Here is a 19,631-nt window from a genome sequence, read left to right as displayed (position 1 = left end):
GTTACAGCAGTTTTAAAGCCTGAGGATTGTGAATTAGAAAACTGCGCGCGGATGAAATAAATTGTGGTCCAAATTCACTTAAGCATGTGATCTCTACACAATTTATCAATCTGGGCTTCTTAGTCGTTGTTTCGGGTCTCTGCATTTTATCAAATCTACATATCAGTCGTTAAAGAGGAGAGAGGGGGAGGGTGACTGAAAACAAGCTAAGAAAACAAAGTTAATTACTTTGGCCGACGAGATATACAACAATCTCAATCTCAGTACCATTTGTGCAGAGAGAGTGCACAAAAAATCGGAAACAAACACTTCGTCAATGTCATTGATCCAAGCAGTAAGCATATAAACAAGGAAAGACGGCCGGCTTCTAGTCAATACTGTGTTCCGAATCCACACTCAAACCCCAATTGTTCACATCCTAGTGATGGTTAACTTACAATCTCCTCTAGCTGCGTTTTAAATCTTGACGTTCTTTAATAACGGCATTCTCCATTTCGGGAAATCGGTGCGGTCACTCCATCATTTTTACACGCGACACGGTATGTACTTGGTTTCATTTCAGTAGTGGGACTTGATTTAAAAACACACAAAAAAAAAAAAAAAACTTCGAATGAAATTAAAATTGACGGTGGAATTAGTTCTCCAAGATTCAAAGTACGCGTAAGCTGGTAAACTTCAAATGTAATTCCTTCCAATGTAATGGGAAAAAAAAAAAGACAAAAATGCAATTCTGCTGATCAATTTGTAACGGAGTTTGTAACGGAGTTTGATTAAAAAAAAAAGGCCATGCTCATTAAATGCTTCTCAATTAACTGGACTAGTCGGGTTGGGTGGAGAATTCCCGGTGATACGGCATTCAAAGTCATTTTCTTCCTATGATATGAAATTTCATATGAATGATTCTGAGTACAGATCCAATTTCCATCGAGCAATGCAATTAACACAAATCTGCGGAGGCAGGTGTATTTTAAGTTGTCATATGCACATGAGTGCAATACGAAGCACTTGGAATCCATACATGTTAGATGTGTCTCGATTCATGTTCAAATAAACTTGAAAAGGAAATAAGTACATTCATTTTAAATAGTAGGAACGAATGTAGTTTTACAGAATATGTGGAGTGCACCTTCCACCCATCACCAGCGTTTTATTTCATTTGATTCATACAAGAAAAGACGGGGTAACTCCAAATTAAACCAAAAGATAACCTTCCGTTATAGAGATGGCTTTCCCCCGAAGTAGTACTCTTTGACTCTTTTCATCCAAATGGAGGTTAAATATGGCACCTCGAGGTGATGCCTATGTCATGGAAACAACCGAATAAGCGAACAAAGAAAGAAACTGCATGAGAGAGAGAGTACCTGATACGCAACGAAATCACATTTCCCCAGCTTTTTAGACCAGTAGTTTGCTAAGGCACAATGTGCAGTCCCGCAAGCAGGATCCTGAAAATAACAGCAAGTCAAGTAACATACGAGTTCTTCTAATGTACTGCTTAATGGAGTTCATTTTATTCCTAGAATAGAATACCGCCATCAATGCAGCAAAGGATGGCTATTCAGCAAAGGAGTACACGTTATGCAGATGCTTTTGGCTTTAGGGATAAATACAGTATCTTTCACAGAGTTCAAATAAGATACAGTTTTTCCATAAAAGAGAAGATTGCGAAGTAGTCGAGGCGCAAAGGTTTCTTTCCTAAGATAAAGCTAACGCTATTGTTGGAGAAAGAGGAAATGGGCAGCCACCGGTGGTGGGCAGGCGAAGGGTCCAATGGAGTCATCAAAAGGTCTAGGGTTCGAGAATCCCACCACATTTGGTAGAGATTTCTGGTCTTCGCCCTTTATCAGTACATTTATACATTTAGAGCTGCGGTGACATGTTCTTCTACAGGACAACATAAACAATTTTTCTGGCTCAATCAAAAGAGACACAAGAAGATAAAATAAACAGATCCAAATCATGATGCCCTTTGAAGCCTCTAAGAGACCAGACGTATTTTTAACTCATTGACCCTGAATTTCGGACATAAGAAAAGCCTAAAAAAGTAGTAACACTTCAGAAAAATCGATATATAGAGCTGTTTCTGTTGTTCTATAGAACAGCATACAAAAATGTTTCTGAATGAGTCAGAAAAATTCATAAGAAAGTAAAATAAACAGATTCAAATCATGATGCATCATCCCCTTCAAGCCTCAAAGAGACCAGATATGTTACCTCGTTGATCCCCGATTTTGGACAGAAGAAGCGACTAAAGAAGTCGAACCCAGATCCAGGGGGAGCGATCCCCGTGACAATTACTCCCCTTCCGGGCCATCGTATTATCTCATCGAATTGGGGTTGTAGGTCTGCAACAGTCTTTCCGGATGGAAGCACAACCTGCCAAAATTCATTCAGATTCACTCTTTCAAGTACCAAATGAACATAAATTACTCAGTTCAAGTTAACTTCCCACTCTATAGTTAAGTTTCGGGATGCACCCAAATGGTATCACATTTGATTCTTATTATCTTTGCCATCAGATCACCCCAGCATTTTATCTCTAAAACGGAAGTATAACTCTTTAATTTCAAGCTTTTCAGCAACACACCCCACCCCCCCCCCCCCCCCCCCCCCCCCCCCTCTCTCTCTCTCTCTCTCTCTCTCTCTCTCTCTCAAGACTGCCTTTCCAATTATTTGCTTTACATGAAAACCTGCATCCATAGGAAAAGAATAAACGAGCAAAGAATGTTCATGTGAAAATAATACATACCAAGAGGTCACGATCGGGAGTTGTCTTCTTCATGTCAATCATGGAAGCACCGTTCAAGGCTTTAGAAATCCACGGGATCTCAGCAGAGTCAAATTCAGTAAGTGGAGTTGCTGGAAAATTCAACTCAATTGAAAAGTAACGTTGTGCTTCGCCGTTCTCCGAGTTTAAGAAATCTGCTTGTTTGGTTTCTGGAACCCTTTTGGCAGTCAAAACTCCTGATAGTGTAAGAAACTCTATATTGTTGGATTGGAATAAACCTGAATTGAACAGAAAGTGTGAAGCTGCCAAGGATCCATGACCACAGAGTTTCACCTGCAAGAGGGGATACAAATTTCATGTCCGAATTAAACACTCACGAACACGGACTTTCTTTATTGATCATGTCCTTCATTTTCACAACAATCTAAACCGTTAAAAACACTTTTGAACGGCTAAGATCACATCAAGACAGCAGAGAAGCCGGCAGTAAAAGGTTTTCGTCTCTTTTACTACATTTTCATTCAATCTTTCCGCAAACAAACGAATCATTCGTAGAAGTAAGAAACGGACCTCGGCAAGAGGATTGAACCATCGGAGGCGGAACCTTGGGTTCGGGACTGAGTCACGAACCTCCGGCTCAGGCTCAGCGATCCGAGTCAAGTAACAGGTTACGGCGAGGTTGAACTCAGCAGCAACGGATTGCAACCACTCGTCGTCTCTGTCTTCCTCCAACAAGCAGACCGCCGCCGGGCTTCCCTTGAACGCCGAGTCCGCGAACGCGTCCACCTGCGCCATAATTCATCAGTCACTAGAGAATAGTTTGGAAATATAGTTGTACTATATGTGTATATTATGCGTGCGATTGAATAGTTTGAAAGAGAAGATTACCACACTGTACTTTACAAGCTTCTTTCCCATCTTGATATTGAGAGAGAGAGAGAGAGAGAGAGAGAGAGTCCTCTGTATTGTCGGGGAAATGACAATTATAGAGGGCGACCAGACAGGTCCCCTGCATCTTCGGCCAAAAAAAAATGCCAATGAGGAACAGAGGGGGACAGGCATATACTCAACTCAACTACGACAGCATCATCAATGACGATGAATTTTACAGGAGAGTGATTTTGACACTCCCTAAATTAATAACCATAACTTCCAGGGAAGTGTCAAAATCAATTAAGAGAGTGCGAAAATCAGTTTCTCTATGAAATTGATTTTGGCACTTCATGGGGGGTGTGGTTATCAATTTGAAGAGTGTCAAAATTGATTCCCTTCTTGTATTGATGATAGAGAAATGCTACGTGCAAAGAAAATGAACAAAGAATTGACCCTTAAAATGTACTTGAACGGTTCAAATGCACTGCACAGTAAATCTGAGCCGTTCAGGTACACTTTAAGGGTCAATTCTTTGTTTATTTTCTTTGTCCCTAGCACTCCTCTTAATGATAAGTCTTGCTTCACATACATCATCATATCTTGACGTCACATGAGTTCTCATAGAAACCCAATCAAAACAATGTTTAAGTTCAAACGGAACTTGGACGATGTTTAAGTCCAAGGTTCAAACGGAACTTGAACAATGTTTAAGTTTAAGTATAAGTTCTTTGCGAACTTAAACATTGTTTTGATTTGATTTTTATTAGAGATTATGTGATGATTTGATAGTTTCAACCAAATTTGTGTCGTAGTCAAGATACGATGATGTATGTGAAGCAATTATAATGTATTTCTTGTGCACTACACCAGTATAAAATTCAAATTCAATATACAATCTTATGCAAGACTTCATGGATGATGATGACACTTGTAAGTTATTTTGGTGTCACATTTTTTTTGAGAGACCCAGTGTCACATGTAAGTAAGTTGAAAGCGCCTTTTCAGATAAAAAGAATTATGCATGCAAGTACTTTAATGTTTTACTACTAGAGATCGGGGCACGCGCGACGCATATGCAAGCCGGATTTTGATGGTGTTCGGTGTGGAATTTATATTTTTTCCTCTCTTAGTATTTTACTTTTCCCCAACTTTCTTGAAGCACCATCAAAATTCGACTTGTACACGCATCACGTGTGCTCAACCTCTAATTAAGAATACCTCAGGGAAAAAGTCAGAAACCAAAGTAGAAGCACATATGTTTTCATTCCACTCCCATCTAAATTCTCAAGAAAAGTTCTAAGGGATATGTGCAATTCTTATCGCCACAAACCTACTCATCTTCATTTGCATGTGATTCAATCACTAACATTGTTGCTCTTTTGTAAATATGCATTTTTTTTTTTTAATTTTTTGACGGCGTAACTGTTGCTGAGACCAGGTTGTAGAACTGGCGAAAGACGATTTTTAGGATCCTTAGAAACATTTTGATCAAGTTACCTTGTAAAAACCTAGGTAGCGATTCTTGCTCTGAGCTTCACAAGAGTTCGGATCGGTTTGAGCGGCTCTGCCTTGCTCTTTACCGGTGACTGATTTATCGGGCAGACGGTGTCTTTATTTGCTTTTTACTATGAATCCAGGCACCGTAAAACAACATCGAAACTGAAGATTTTGTCTCCCACGACTCATTCTAATGAAGAGAGAGTTGGGGAATACAACAAACAAACTCTCTCACAGAAGCAAACCTTGTTCTGGACTCCAGAAGTTGTTTTAGAAGATCTTAAGTTGGGAATATTGCTTCAGCGACATGAGTTTTGATGTATTACTTAGCTGTAAACGAGAAAGAGGACATACCTAGTAGAAATATACTGTATGGAATTCCAAGCAGAGACATAAAGGAAGAAGTACATTTGCGTCAAATGAAGGTTTACCGAAGATGTCTAGTACAAAGAGTAAAATCAACTTGCAGGCGATTGGAGCCTTTATTTCGATTGATCATACAAGAAAAGACGGGCTAACTCTTGATTAAACCAAAATAGAACCTTCCATTACTGTTACAGCTTTACCCCGAAGTAGGACTCTCTGACGGTTTTCATCTAAATGGAGGTTTAATATTCCACCTCGAGGAGATGCCTATGCCAAGTAAACAAAACAATTAGTGAATGAAGAATGAATGGCTGCCGCACCTGCATGCAAGGGAGCGAGAGAGTACCTGATATGCAACAAAATCACATTTCCCAAGCTTTTTAGACCAGTAAGCTGCTAAGGCACAATGTACACTCCCAGTTACAGGATCCTGAAAATAATAGCAAGTAACGTGTAAGGGACGTGTACTGCTGAATTGGAGTTGCTCATTCACCATCAGTCATGCAGCAGAGGATGACTGTGCAAGAAAATAGGCTAGAAAATATTTTACACAGATGCTTTTGGTTTGGCTGCAAACTACCTATTAAAAATTCATAAAAGAAAGATTGAGATTGATTCACCCCAAAAAAAAAAAAAAAAAAAAATCAGACAATTGCAAATTAAGCTAACCATAGTTGTCAAATCGAGAATCGAAAAGGCCCATTTGCGAATCGTGAATCGAATCGAATCGTGAATCGTTTCGATTCGGTCAAAATCTTGAAAATGCATAAAAAAATGTAGATTTCAAGTTTGAATAATTAAAAGTATTGTTTCATAAGATAAATAGATGATTTAGTGACACTAGTTGAAGTTTATTATACTCTGTTTTTTTGTTTCTAACGGACTTTTATATACTAATGGACACCCCACTTTTCTGGAAAAAAAAAAATGTACACCCCACTTCCTGGTGATATATACACACCACTAACAAATATAATATATAATATGCACAATTGTACACCACTAACTAGTGTATATAATATATAATATATACTCCACTAACTAATATAATATATAATATACACAGGGTAGTGATTTTGCCATATCTTTTTTTTGATAATGCCACATTCTGCAAGTGTATTTTTGGTGTAAAAATACACTTGCAGGATGTGTCATTATGAAAAAATGGTGTGGCAAAATCTTTTCCTTATACACACCACTAACTAGTAATATAAATAAACTAATAAACACTCCAGTAAAAGTTAGTACCCTCACCGACTCGAACGAGGTGCAATTCAGACAGCCATGTCGACGTCGAAAACTTCGAAGGAGCTCGAAGCTTCTCTACGAGGGCTCTGGTCTTCGTGTTCTTCAATGTTAGGGTTCTCTCCGGGTCAGACAAGAAATTCCGACCCCTCGCCTCCCAGAAATTTAAGGTATTTTGTGATTTATGTGTAGAAACCCAACCCAACCCATCGGAAAACCCGCTAATTCGAAAACGAGGTGAATCGTACGATTCCACGATTCACCGATTCAAAAAACGATTCTGCGATTCTCACTTCGATTCTTACCTATTTGCGATTCATACAATCGATTTGAATCGTTTTATACCTGAATCGAACCGAATCGTACGATTCGAATCGGGAATCGTACGATTTCGATAACTATGAAGCTAACACTATAACTTGAGAAAGAGGAAATGAGCAACCAACACAAGGGCTTGCTTACGTCCCTGGTGGTGGGAAGGGGAAGGGTCCATTGGGATCGTACCCCCGCTCCTTACTCCCTCCTCTCCATCGAATTAAAATAATGTAGGGTATAGCTTTATGCCAATGCAAGACACCATAGTTGGCCTTTTTCCTGCGAACTCTTTTATCCAATTGACATTGTGCGGAATGATGTCAGAGCTCCTACCTCAAGGCTTGATGTTAGAGCCATCCATTTGGCAAAAGATTTCTGGTCTTAACACTTTAAAATTGAACGCAAACTATGAACGGACCAAGATGACGGATTACTTAAGGCCCACAATGAATTTTGACAAATATTAATTTCAGAGCTGATCACTCTGTTTCATTTACATAACCACCAAAAGAATATCTTCCAGTGTATCAGGCAACACATAACAGAAAAAAGGACCAAATGACAACACCTTACCTCATTGATCCCCCATTTTGGACAGAAGTAGCGACTAATGAAATCGAACCCAGATCCAGACGGAGCAAGACCCGTGACAATTACTCCCCCCCTTCCAGGACATCGTCGTATTTCATCAATTTGCGGTTGTAGATCTGCAACAGTCTTTCCGGATGGAAGCACGACCTGCCAGAATTCCTTAAAAGTTATGAAATGAATAACCACTAATATTTTATACTAGTTTACTTTCCTCTTTGAAAGACAGCTATGAGTCTATGGCTAACTAGAGTTTTGGGATGCACCCAAACAATATGACATCTTATTCTGCACATCTTAGCAATAAAATCATTCCTGCCATTTACTGTAAGAAAAAATGGAACTATCACTCTTGCATTTGTAGCTTTTTTTTCCTTACACCCGTCCAATCAAAATAAAAACCTGCATAATGATGAATAAATATAAGTGAGCAAAGAAATTATTAGGCACAAAGTAATATACAAAGAGGTTTTCATCAGTAGTTGTCTCCTTTAAGTCGATCACAGAAGCACCATTCAAGGCTTTAGAAATCCCAGGAATCTCAGCAGAGTCAAATTCAGTCAGTGGAACTACCGGGAAATCCAACTCAATAAAGGAATCCATTTGCTCAGTTTCTTGAGCTCTTTTAGCAGTCAGAACTCCTGATAGAGTAAGAAACTCGATTTTGTTGGCATTTACCAAACCAGATGTGAATAGATAGTGTGAAGCTGCTAAGGTTGCATGACCACATAGTTTAACCTGCAAGAAGGCACATGAATTTGATGCCCAAGTTAATCACTCACTCCCATTGACTTCGTTATGGAACCAAAAAAAATCCCTCATGCTCATTTTTTACGCCAGATCGCTTAAAGTGGTCATAGATGAGTATCGACCGTGAAGCAGCCAAAAAATGGAATACGAAGCAAAACCTATCGGAATAGACCGATATGCATGCACATTTTTCTGTATCACCGGTATATCCGACTATTGGAGGGCCTAAAAAACTGAGGCCTCTATTTAAAACTTTGGTGGAATCATAGTCTTGGGTTTGTTTCTTGCTTGATTGTTCTTAATTCACGCTTTGTCTGGTTTTTGGTTTGGCCAATTTCTCAACACATAGATAATAGGTAACCATAAATTACACCTGGATAACTACGTTCCGGTTAAGTTGAAAAGAAGTAGGTTAAATTAATGAAATTGCCAATGAAACATTCGGAAGAAAGCCAAAACAACAATTAGAGCTGTCAGACCATCTCCAGTCCTTTCCTCAAGTCAACTTGAGCAAAACTTAGAGTAAAAGTTTCATTTGATATAAAGCACTCCAATGGACAAGTCTGGACATAAGCATAAATTTGATGCGAAGAAGATTCTCCCTTGATTTGATTCGAGTAAAAAACATATGGACATGAGTTTGACTCCGTTTGAGTGATAGGGTAGAGAGAAATTTGAGCGTTTCCGCACTAAAATAGAAAACCCAAAGCCCTCCAATCAAGCTCTAGGTCTCTATTTTACTGTAATTTTTAGAAGAATATATAAATTTAACTTGCATAAAAGAGGTACCATTAAAAAGGTATTGACGATCGTGTTCACAGAAGAATCAATTGCGTTTTCGATATTCGAACAGTAAGGAAAGAACTGACCTCGGCAACAGGAGTGAACCATCGGAGGTGGAACCTGGGGACTGAATCGCGAGTCTCCGATTCAGGCTCAGTGGTCCGAATCAAGTAACAGGTTTCGGAGATGTTGAACTCAGCAGCAACCGATTGCAACCACTGGTCGTCTCTCTCATCCTCCAACAAACAAACCGCCGCCGGGTTTCCCTTGAACGCCGAGTCCGTGAACGCATCCACCTGCCATGACCGCTCCGAGAGTCACTCAAAGAAGTCACAGAACAAAATGGTTGTACATATGCATACATGTTTATGCGTACCATAGAAGAGAGAGAGAGAGAGAGAGAGAGAGAGTTACCACAGAGTACTTCACAGGCTTCTTTCCCATGCTGACAGAGAAACTTTAGGCGTCAGGCGAACGAATATTGGGTGTGAACTTAAATAGGCCCGGACGTGATGATTATCGGATGTCAAAAGAAAGAAAGATGACAAAATAAAGAAAGAAAGGGATTGGGGGTGGGGGGCTGCTGTTAATATAGCAGTAGCAGAAAAGTTGATTTTTCCCTCCTTTCTTGAATCTGGACGGGAGGGATAGCACCTCCCTCCAGGTTCAAGAAAAAAGGAAGAAATCAAATTTTCCTTTCTTGAATCTGGACGGGAGGGACAACACCTCCCTCCAAGTTCAACAAAAGAGGAAGAAATCAACTTTTCTACTACTGCTATATTAACAGCAGCGTGCTGTCCCGGCCGAAGGGGCTTTACTTCGGTTTCGCTTCGATGATCGGAAACGTTCATTTTATAGAGTTTGTCGAGTTGAACAAGTATGCAAAAATTCAGTTTGATCGGATATCTTTAAGTGCCTGATCGGAACACATATAACTTGTCAATAATGGGTTCTAGTAGATTTGATCTAGTGTTTCGGATCTATTCTTTTCAAGACAAAAAGGTTTTGATTAGGCACTTAATGATATCCGATCAAACTGACTTTTAGCATAGTTGTTTAACTCGACGAGCTCTACGAAGTGAACGTTTCCGATCTTTGAAGCAAGACCGGAGCGGGGCCCCCTCAGCTGGGACAGCACGCTGCTGTCCCTGCCCCCGAACTCCGAAAGGAAGGAGGGAGAAATCAACTTTTCTACTACTACTAAATTATTAAAAACTAGAGGCTGGGGCACACGCGATGCGCGTGCAAGTCGGATTTTCACAACATTTGTAAAAATTTGATCAAACAATAAGTGGGTAGTATTTTTACAAAAACGTTGTGAAAATCAGACTTGTACACGCATTGCGTGTGCCCCGACCTCTAGTATTTGTTAGCAAATACTACACGGACGAACAAATGAAAGAAAAAAGGAAATTCACTGATGAATACAAACCGAAAAATGGACTCATAACCTTCCGAAAATGAAGTGGCACAACTTCTTTAGAACCACAGAATTTAGCCGGAGTTACTTTGCATGCATCTGCTTGGTGAATATCATTAACCTGTACCAAAGCACCAAATAGGATATCAACGAAATATTTGTCAACAAAAGTTTGACAATAAACATGAAGAAGTTTTGCAATAAATTTGTAAAAATTTGATCAACAATAAATATGAAGAAATTTTGTTAAAATCTGGCTTGCACACGCATCACGTGTGCCCATCCTCTAGTTAAAGTGAAATTAAGTTATTTCATGGTAATTTGGAAAACAAAAGTTTGACATAATGACACATTTTCATCTACAATAAACATGTGCTCCCCCTCTATACACCAAACATTTGCTCCCCTTATAGAGCAATTGAATTTTTATTAAATACATAAAGTATCTGTTGATATCTTTTTATTTTTTGGTAATTATATGTTTTTACTAATTATCGTATCGGTTGAACTATTTGAGAATTGCGACAATACTACGTGTATATTGTAAGTGTTTTTTTCATAGTAATTTCAACACTACATGTACGCTATATCGTTTTTTCTATGAAGATGAATTCCCTATTTTTAGCCAAACATGCCTAAGAGAAAGTACAGATAGATAGGAGAAAAAAATGTATTAGACATTGTGCTATCAAATTATTTGTGTGCAATATACGTACCTATAAAGAAAGACAATGATGGAGTAAAATTTATCATCACACCATTCCAAAGATTGTCCCAACAAAACAATCAAACTGTTAAAAACCCCTCTCAGAAAAACAAAGTCTAATAAAATGTTAAGAGGGAAGAAAGGCCCAAAATGCATTGAATCTGACGTATTCCATTTGTTCCATTTATGATGGAGAAGGTTACAAAGAGAGACCTCAAATAGTGTCCCAAACAGCCCAGTCAAGTTGGCTACAAAAATCTATTGCAATTTGAGAGAGAGAGAGAGAATACCTTTTCTAAGTAGAACAATGCCTATCCTCGAAACAATCCATGAGAATCAACAGGTTTTTCATTTTGGTTTTCTCGGGTGTTGGCACTTGGCAATAGTCAGATGAGAAGAAAACCGTTTTATGTAAGTGGATTGTGGATGTGGAACAGTTATTGAACGTGAAGTGAATTTTGTGTGGCTTAAATTTACCATCCTAACCTAGGCAGTTAGTCCGTGGAAAGCTCTAAGAAAAGTAAATATTGTTATGTCAATTTACATATTTGCCCATGAATTTTTAAACATTTTGTTCACACATTTGATGGGTATTTTTGAAAATGAAAAAGCATGACAAAAAAGGGAACACCAAAGTGGTGCTCTCCCTTTATATATTACTAGAATACATTCTGGAAATCGCTACAAAAAATTCTCACCAGAACTCATTTTTTCCTAAATATGCATTCTCCAAAAAAGGGAGGAATTTATTTTCCAAAAAAAAGCTCCCTCGCGGACTCCGTCCGCCCTTCAATTTCACTTTCTCCTTCTCTCCCCTTGTCTTAGTGGTGAGTAGACATTCAATTTATTTTTTCTAGAAAGTTTTTATCTTGAACGTATTTTTTGTTAAGAAAGAGCAAGAAATATAGATTTTTTGAACATATTTGTTTTACTGTAGTTGAAAAATGAGATTTATTTTTAATAATCCTATTGATTTATTTAGTTTTCGTAGTGAATATAGTGATTGATCACTATGCTATAGTTCTCGTTCTGTTTATAGAGTTGTATGATAATTTGGATGATAACAACTTGCGTAGAAATAAAACACACATATACTCGTCCATGTACTGTTTATAAGCAGATTTTTTTTTTCCTATTACAGCTTTTCATTAAAAAACAATTAAGTTTCATTATCCAAGGTTATCCATTGCAAAAGAACTTTCCCACTATTTTCTTTTTTTGGTAAATGAACAAACAAACCTCGATTTTCCTGCAGAATTTCTTTGTCAAGTGAACACCGGAAAAGTAAATTTTTTTGAGGACTGACTTTCCGACTCAGCTTTCTGGAGCCATAACACGCAGCACAACTTTCCTGAATGGAGCCATACACACGCCGGTTGAGTTGCGGGTCAAGACGGAAGAAAATACAGAAATACCTATCAAACTTTATTGCTTTTTTGCTTGTTCTATTAGTGGAAAAATTGTGGGGCGTCTTGGAGTAATGGAGTTAATTTGTCAAACGAATACATATGCGAAATTGTATCGTCTCTTCCTTTACCTCTTCTTTTATCATCGTTTATTTACATCACTTTGTAAGACTTCAAATGAAAGCAATTTTCTAAATGGAATATTTTAGAGTGTGACGATTGAACTAACAAGTCACAACAGGCTTAACAGCTACTGTTTGGAACAATCTCATGCACTGGGACAATATTTGAGAGAGAGAGAGAGAGAGAGAGAGAGAGGGAAAGAGAGAGAGAGTAACAGAAAGAGAGAGAGAATAACAGAAAGAGACTACATGAAATTCCAAGCAGAGGTTAATACATTGCATCAAACACGGTCAAAGGAAGTCCTACTGAAGATGTTTAGCACAAAGAGCGAAGTCAACTTAGACTCCATAAGTGATGAGGTAGCTCCTAATTAAACCAAAATAGAACCTTCCATTACAGTGACGGCTTCACCCCTTAGTTGTACTCTCTGACTCTTCTCATCAACATGGAGATTTATTATGCCACCTCGAGGGGATGCCTATGTCAAGCAAACAATACAATTATTGGATGAAGAAAGAACACGACTGCTGCACCTAAATGCGAGAGAGAGAGAGAGAGAGAGAGAGAGAGAGAGAGAGAGAGAGAGAGAGAGAGAGAACCTGATATGCAACAAAATCACATTTCCCCAGCTTTTTCGACCAGTAGGCTGCAATGGCACAATGTGCACTCCCACAAACAGGATCCTGAAAATAAAACCGAGTCAACATATGAGGGAGCATCCATAACTACAATCCCTGCATACTGCTCAACGGGAATTCTTCATCTTCTGAAAATTTCAGAATACATACAACAAAGGAGGACAATGCATCAAGAAAAGTTAGAATTATGGTACGCAGATGCTCTTATTTTGGGTGATAAAACATATCTTGGAACTTAAGAAATACATATTGTGATTACTATTAGCCGAGACATCAAAGCTGGTAGTGGGCAGGTGAAGAGTCCAGTCGGCAAAACATTTCGTGTCTTCACATTGTACAAATACATGTAAAATCCAGGATGACCAAGATGACTAATAACCAAAAGCCCGCCTATCAAAAAAAAGAAAACCGAAAGCCCCTCATGAACCTCAACTAGCCACCATGTTACAGTCGTCAACTGTTCTTTTTTGCAGCAACACATCACAATGAAAGGAAATGATGGACACAGTTTAGGACCAAAAGACAATATATTACCTCCTTGATACCCATCTTTGGAACGAAGAAGCGACTAAAAAAGTCAAAGCCAGAGCCAGAGGGAGCAAGCCCTGTAACAATTACTCCCCTTCCAGGACATTTTTGTATTTCATCAGATTGGGGTTGTAGATCTGCAACAATCTTTCCGGACGGAAGCACAACCTGCCAAAATAATATAACATTAACGCTTTTTAGTACAACATGAATATCCACTAATCAGTTCCAGTTAACCTCCCACTTTGAAAGACTGCTATCTCACGCTAGACTTTCGGGATGCACCCTATGTAACATTCTATTCTTTATATCTTAGCAATCAGGTCACTCTTGACATCTAACTCTAAAATGCAACTAGCACTCTTTCACTGATAGACTTGTCTTTCTTAGGCACCCTTCCAATCATGTATTTCAAATAATTAATAAGCAAAGATTGTAGAGGCAAAAATTATACGTACAAAGAGGTCTCCATCTGTAGTTGTCTTCTTCAAGTCAATCACGGAAGCACCATTCAACACTTTAGAAATTGATGGAAGCTCAGCAGAGTCAAATTCAGTAAGAGGAATCACTGGAAAGTCCAACTCGATCATAAAGCAATCTCGTGCTTCGCCATTCTCTAAGTTTAAGGAATCTGTTTGTTTGGTTTCTGGGACTCTTTTAGCAGTCAAAACTCCCGATCGTGTAAGAAACTCAATCTTGTTGGCATTCACCAAACCAGATGTGAATAGAAAGTGTGAAGCTGCTAGGGTTGCATGACCACATAGGTTTACCTGCAACAAGGCATGAATTTCGTCCCAGCAATTAAATACCCACTGCCATGGCCTTCTATAAGTTCTATTAAGCAAATAACCCTCAATCCAAGAAACTGGAAAATCTTAACCCTGGGGCCATTTGGTGATAAGTTACCATCAATCACCACTCTACAACAACTAATTTATTAAAAAGAAAAGAGAGCAGAAATAAATTGTATTCACAATCAGATTTCAAAGAAAACAAGTTCCGAAATTAGAGCTATCAGTTGCAAGTTGCAATTAACTTAAATTGCCAAACTAAAGGAGGAGTTTAAGGCCGATCAAAAAGAGAAGAAAAAAGGGGGGTGGGGCGGGGTGGTGGGGGGGGGGAAGGGAAAGGAGGAGTTTAAGGTTTTCTTCTTCTTCTTTCCCTGCAATTTCTCAGGGAGCAAACGGATCATTCAAGAAGAAACAATTACAGTACCGGCCCTTAGCCAAAGTGAACATGGTAGCAAGTGAAAATTGATTATACTAGCATAATTAGCTCCATTTGTTATTTTATTTTTAATTTGACTTGTCTTCTTTTAGAAAACCAAACCAAACCGAGCCTTATGTCTCAATCACTTGGGGTTCGACTACATTAATCATTTTCCTCCAGCTCTGTCACGGGTCATTTGTTCACACAAACCCATTATACTCGTATCTTTGCGTACAACGGAATGTCAATGACTTGTCTTCTTTTACTAGTGTAAAATGACACATTTTCTTAAATTCGCCCCAAAAGCATCTAATGGAGTACATTTTTCATACTCCATATTTCAACCGTAATTAACGAACTGACCTCGGCAACAGGAGTGAACCACCGGAGGCGAAACCTAGGGTTTGTGGTTGAGTAGGGCGAGTCACGAGTCTCCGAGTCAAGTAAGCGGTATTGGAAACGTTGAACTCGGCAGCAACTCCTCGCAACCACTCGTCGTCTCTCTCATAGTCTTGGGTTTGTTTCTTGCTTGATTGTTCTTAATTCGCACTTTGTCTGGTTTTTGGTTTGGCCAATTTCTCAACACATAGATAATAGGTAACCATAAATTACACCTGGATAACTACGTTCCGGTTAAGTTGAAAAGAAAGTAGGTTAAAATAATGAAATTGCCAATGAAACATTCGGAAGAAAGCCAAAGTAACAATTAGAGTTGTCAGACCATCTCCAGTACTTTCCTCAAGTCAACTTGAGCAAAACTTAAGAGTAAAAGTTTCATTTGATATAAAGCACTCCAATGGACAAGTCTGGACATAAGCATAAATTTGATTGTGAAGAAGATTCTCCCTTGATTTGATTCGAGTAAAAAACATATTGACATGAGTTTGACTCCGTTTGAGTGATAGGGTCGAGAGAAATTTGAGCGTTTCCGCACTAAAATAGAAGACCCAAAGCCCTCCAATCAAGCTCTAGGTCTCTATTTTAAAAGACCCAATTTTTAGTCCGTATGTTAAATCCACAGACTGTAATTTTTAGAAGAATATAAATTTAACTTGCATAAAAGAGGTACCCATTAAAAAGGTATTGATGATAGTGTTCACAGAAGAATCAATTGCGTTTTCGACATTCGAACAGTAAGGAAAGAACTGACCTCGGCAACAGGAGTGAACCATCGGAGGTGGAACCTGGGGACTGAATCGCGAGTCTCCGAGTCAGGCTCAGTGGTCCGAATCAAGTAACCGGTTTGGGAGATGTTGAACTCAGCAGCAACCGATTGCAACCACTGGTCGTCTCTCTCATCCTCCAACAAACAAACCGCCGCCGGGTTTCCCTTGAACGCCGAGTCCGTGAACGCATCCACCTGCCATGACGGCTCCGAGAGTCACTCAAAGAAGTCACAGAACAAAATGGTTGTACATGAGACTCTCTCTCTCTCTCTCTCTCTCTCTCTCCAGCGTTTGCTTTTTTTCTTTTCTTTTCCAGTTATTTTTTTTTCATTTTATTTCATTTTATTTCTTTCCGGTTTGAATTTTTTTTTCACTTTAATAATATGTTCAAGTTTAATTCTAGGCTTTGTAAAGTAATTGAGAAAAAAAAAGTGTTTCAATTGATCATGTTTATCCCACTGTTTTCTTTTTCTTTTTTTGTCCTTTATAGATTAAAAAATATAGTTACAAAAATAAGTGTTTCAATTTTCAATCCGTTTGAACCGGTGCAAAATTGTTATTTTTCTAATCATTTCATTCTAAATGGTCATAATAAATTTTTTGCTCCAATGCCTTTCAATAGACACCCTAAAAGAGTCTTGAAACTAAATAATGAGTTTTAGGGTGTTTGTTGAAAAGCCTTAAACCAAAAAATTCATTATGACCATTTAAAATAAAATAATAAAAAAACGATCTTTGCTCTGATGTAATTGAATTGAGAATTAAAGCACTTAATTCTTGAATTATATTTTAAAATATACAAAGGGTGTATTTATAGAAATTAAATAAATAAGATATAAGTAATTAAATAAAAAAATAAATTAAAAAGTATGGGGGGACCTAGGGGCTCTGCTGCCCCCATTAACATAGTAGCCCTTAAAACGTTTCCGTTTTAGTTATAAAAAAAATAGAAACCATTCATTTGCAATCTTATGGAGTATAAACGTGATTTGAAGCAACATACTACTAAATCAGTTAAGAGGATAAATAATAGTTAACAAATTTATAAAATTGTACTATAGTTAAAAAAAAGTAATCCTAAATATAACATTTGTATTATGGATTAGTATGTCGTTTGCAAAATACATTTCGTAATTAGTTCCCGAACACTAATTGTAATCTTAATGAATTTTTTGTTTTACGGCCTTTCAACGAGCACCCTAAAACTCATTATTTAGTTTCAGGACTCTCTTAGGGTGTTCATTGAAAGGCTTTGGAGCCAAAAATTTATTACGACCATTTAGGATGAAATGATTAGAAAAATAACATTTTTGCACTGGTTCAAACGGATTGAAAATTGAAACACTTATTTTCGTAACTATATTTTTTAATCTATAAAGGACAAAAAAAGAAAAAGAAAATAATGAGATAAACTTGATCAATTGAAACACTTTTTTTCTCTCAATTATTTTACAAAGCCTAAAATTTGACTTGAACCTATATTAAAGAGAGAAAAAAATTCAAACCGAAAAAAAATAAAATGAAATAAAATGAAAAAAAAATTGGAAAAGAAAAGGGAAAAAAAAAGAAGAAAAAAAGCAAACGATGGAAAAAAAGAAAAGGGAGAGAGAGAGAGAGAGGGGGGGGCGGGGGTAATCCGGAAAAAGGGCGGTGGGGCCGGGGGAGTAGCAATTTACGTTGTAATAATACAGAAATGCTACACACATACAATTTGTGCACAGATTGTCCACAGATTTTGTTGTGGGGCCCACCACGGGTTCCACAAAAATCATCCGAGCCGTTCATTAAATGTAAAATATTTTTTCAAGGATCCTCGTAAAAAATAATCTCAATCCGATACCTATAGATACTCGATCCAATCGTATAACTTTTCATTATCCGAAAATCTGAATGAAAAGTTAGATGGTTGGATGAAGCACCTATAGGTATTGGATTGAGCTTATTTTTTACGGGACCCTTGAAAAAATGTTTTACATTTAATGAATGTCTTGGATGATTTGTGTGAGACCCGTGGTGGGCCCCACAACGAAATCTGTGCACTGATGTGCACAAAAATCTGTACCGGTAGCAGGACTCGTAATAATATGCATACATGTTTATGCGTACCATAGGAGAGAGAGAGAGAGAAAGAGTTACCACAGAGTACTTCACAGGCTTCTTTCCCATGCTGACAGAGACACTTTATGCGTGAGGCGAACGAATATTGGGTGTGAACTTAAATAGGCCCGGACGTGATGATTATCGGATGACAAAAGAAAGAAAGAAAGGGACTTGGGGGCTGCTGTTAATATAGCAGCAGTAGAAAAGTTGATTTTTCCCTCATTTCTTTCGGATTTGGGGGCTGCTGTCCCGGCCAAGGCGGCTCTGTTTCGGTCTCGCTTCGACGATCGAAAACGTTCAATTCGTAGAGCTCGGCGAGTTGAACAAATACAAAAAATAAATTTGATCGGATATCTTTTTAAGTGCCTGATCGAAACACATATAACTTGTCAATAATGGGTTCTAGTAGATTTGATCCAGTGTTTCGGATCCATTTTTTCGAGACAAAAAGGTTTCGATTAGGTACTTAATGATATCCGATCAAACTGATTTTTAGTATAGTTGTTTAACTCGACAAGCTCTACGAAGTGAACGTTTCCGATCGTCAAAGCGAGACCGGAGCGGAACCCCAAGTCCGAAAGAAAGGAGGGAGAAATCAACTTTTCTACTACTACTATATTATTAAAAATTGTGCAGGGACAGCAGCCCCCAAGTCCGAAAAAAAGGAGGGAGAAATCAACTTTTCTACTGCTATTACTATATTATTAAAAATTGTGGAAATCGCTACAAAAAACTCTCACCAGAACTCATTTTTTCCTAAAAATATGCATTCTGCAAAAAGGGAGGAATTTATTTTCCAAAAAAAAGCTCCCTCGCGGACTCCCTCCGCCCGCCAATTTCACTTTCCCCTTCTCTCCCCTTGTCTTAGTGGTGACTGGTGTGTAGACATTCAATTTATTTTTTTCTAGAAAGTTTTTATCTTGACCGTATTTTTTGTTAAGAAGAGCAAGAAATATAGATTTTTTGAACATATTTGTTTTACTGTGGTTGAAAAATGAGATTTATTTTTAATAATCCTATTGATTTATTTAGTTTTCGTAGTGAATATGGTGATTGATCACTATGCTATAGTTCTCGTTCTATTTATAGAGTTGTATGATGATTTGGATAACAACAACTTGCGTAGAAATAGAACACATATATACTCGTCCATGTACTGTTTATAAGCCGATTTTTTTTTCCCTATTACA

At 38.1% G+C, this 19,631-nt stretch overlaps 3 protein-coding genes across 4 annotated transcripts; all 3 read right to left on the bottom strand.

Moving 5' to 3' along the window:
• Positions 1–1,048: 1,048 nt before the first annotated feature.
• LOC131315197 (uncharacterized) lies at positions 1,049–3,889 on the bottom strand. Of its 2 annotated transcripts, none has more exons than XM_058344316.1 (6): positions 3,617–3,889; positions 3,299–3,514; positions 2,750–3,061; positions 2,215–2,376; positions 1,362–1,445; positions 1,049–1,286 (listed from the first exon to the last, which is right to left on the bottom strand). In XM_058344316.1, the coding sequence occupies exons 1-6, from the start codon at positions 3,788–3,790 to the stop codon at positions 1,215–1,217; spliced, it is 1,020 nt and encodes a 339-aa protein (XP_058200299.1). In that variant the 5' UTR covers positions 3,791–3,889; the 3' UTR covers positions 1,049–1,214. The 2 variants fall into 2 exon arrangements, with proteins under 2 accessions (XP_058200299.1, XP_058200298.1); XM_058344315.1 differs by having other exon boundaries at positions 1,049–1,299; positions 3,617–3,884.
• Positions 3,890–5,487: 1,598 nt separating this feature from the next.
• Positions 5,488–9,667, bottom strand: LOC131315200 (uncharacterized). The gene is made up of 6 exons (XM_058344318.1): positions 9,560–9,667; positions 9,232–9,441; positions 8,075–8,350; positions 7,598–7,762; positions 5,811–5,894; positions 5,488–5,731 (listed from the first exon to the last, which is right to left on the bottom strand). Exons 1-6 carry the CDS (start codon positions 9,587–9,589, stop codon positions 5,624–5,626), a joined length of 873 nt encoding a protein of 290 aa, XP_058200301.1. The 5' UTR covers positions 9,590–9,667; the 3' UTR covers positions 5,488–5,623.
• A 3,364-nt stretch (positions 9,668–13,031) lies between these two features.
• On the bottom strand, positions 13,032–18,615 carry LOC131315199 (uncharacterized). The gene is made up of 6 exons (XM_058344317.1): positions 18,478–18,615; positions 16,326–16,535; positions 14,425–14,736; positions 13,973–14,134; positions 13,400–13,483; positions 13,032–13,278 (listed from the first exon to the last, which is right to left on the bottom strand). The coding sequence occupies exons 1-6, from the start codon at positions 18,505–18,507 to the stop codon at positions 13,171–13,173; spliced, it is 906 nt and encodes a 301-aa protein (XP_058200300.1). The 5' UTR covers positions 18,508–18,615; the 3' UTR covers positions 13,032–13,170.
• Between the last annotated feature and the right edge of the window lie 1,016 nt (positions 18,616–19,631).

The sequence above is a fragment of the Rhododendron vialii genome, chromosome 13a (assembly GCF_030253575.1).
Source record: "Rhododendron vialii isolate Sample 1 chromosome 13a, ASM3025357v1".
NCBI classification, from domain to species: domain Eukaryota; kingdom Viridiplantae; phylum Streptophyta; class Magnoliopsida; order Ericales; family Ericaceae; genus Rhododendron; species Rhododendron vialii.
The sequence above is the reverse complement of the archived record's forward strand: the minus strand, read 5'-3'. Positions and strand labels throughout refer to the sequence as shown.

What these genes read in the sequence shown, in the direction of transcription:
- LOC131315197 (XM_058344315.1), bottom strand. Translation starts at nt 3,790, where the DNA reads ATGCCTGTCCCCCTCTGTTCCTCATTGGCATTTTTTTTTGGCCGAAGA. An exon ending in AGCTTGTAAAGTACAGTGTG is followed by an intron (nt 3,515 to 3,616) that starts GTAATCTTCTCT and finishes ATTATGGCGCAG; the next exon opens with GTGGACGCGTTCGCGGACTC. An exon ending in CTCCCGATCGTGACCTCTTG is followed by an intron (nt 2,377 to 2,749) that starts GTATGTATTATT and finishes GAATTTTGGCAG; the next exon opens with GTTGTGCTTCCATCCGGAAA.
- LOC131315200 (XM_058344318.1), bottom strand. Translation starts at nt 9,589, where the DNA reads ATGGGAAAGAAGCCTGTGAAGTACTCTGTG. An exon ending in GGTTCACTCCTGTTGCCGAG is followed by an intron (nt 8,351 to 9,231) that starts GTCAGTTCTTTC and finishes GCCTTCTTGCAG; the next exon opens with GTTAAACTATGTGGTCATGC. An exon ending in GTGATTTTGTTGCATATCAG is followed by an intron (nt 5,732 to 5,810) that starts GTACTCTCTCGC and finishes TACTTGGCATAG; the next exon opens with GCATCTCCTCGAGGTGGAAT.
- LOC131315199 (XM_058344317.1), bottom strand. Translation starts at nt 18,507, where the DNA reads ATGGGAAAGAAGCCTGTGAAGTACTCTGTG. An exon ending in GGTTCACTCCTGTTGCCGAG is followed by an intron (nt 14,737 to 16,325) that starts GTCAGTTCTTTC and finishes GCCTTGTTGCAG; the next exon opens with GTAAACCTATGTGGTCATGC. An exon ending in GTGATTTTGTTGCATATCAG is followed by an intron (nt 13,279 to 13,399) that starts GTTCTCTCTCTC and finishes TGCTTGACATAG; the next exon opens with GCATCCCCTCGAGGTGGCAT.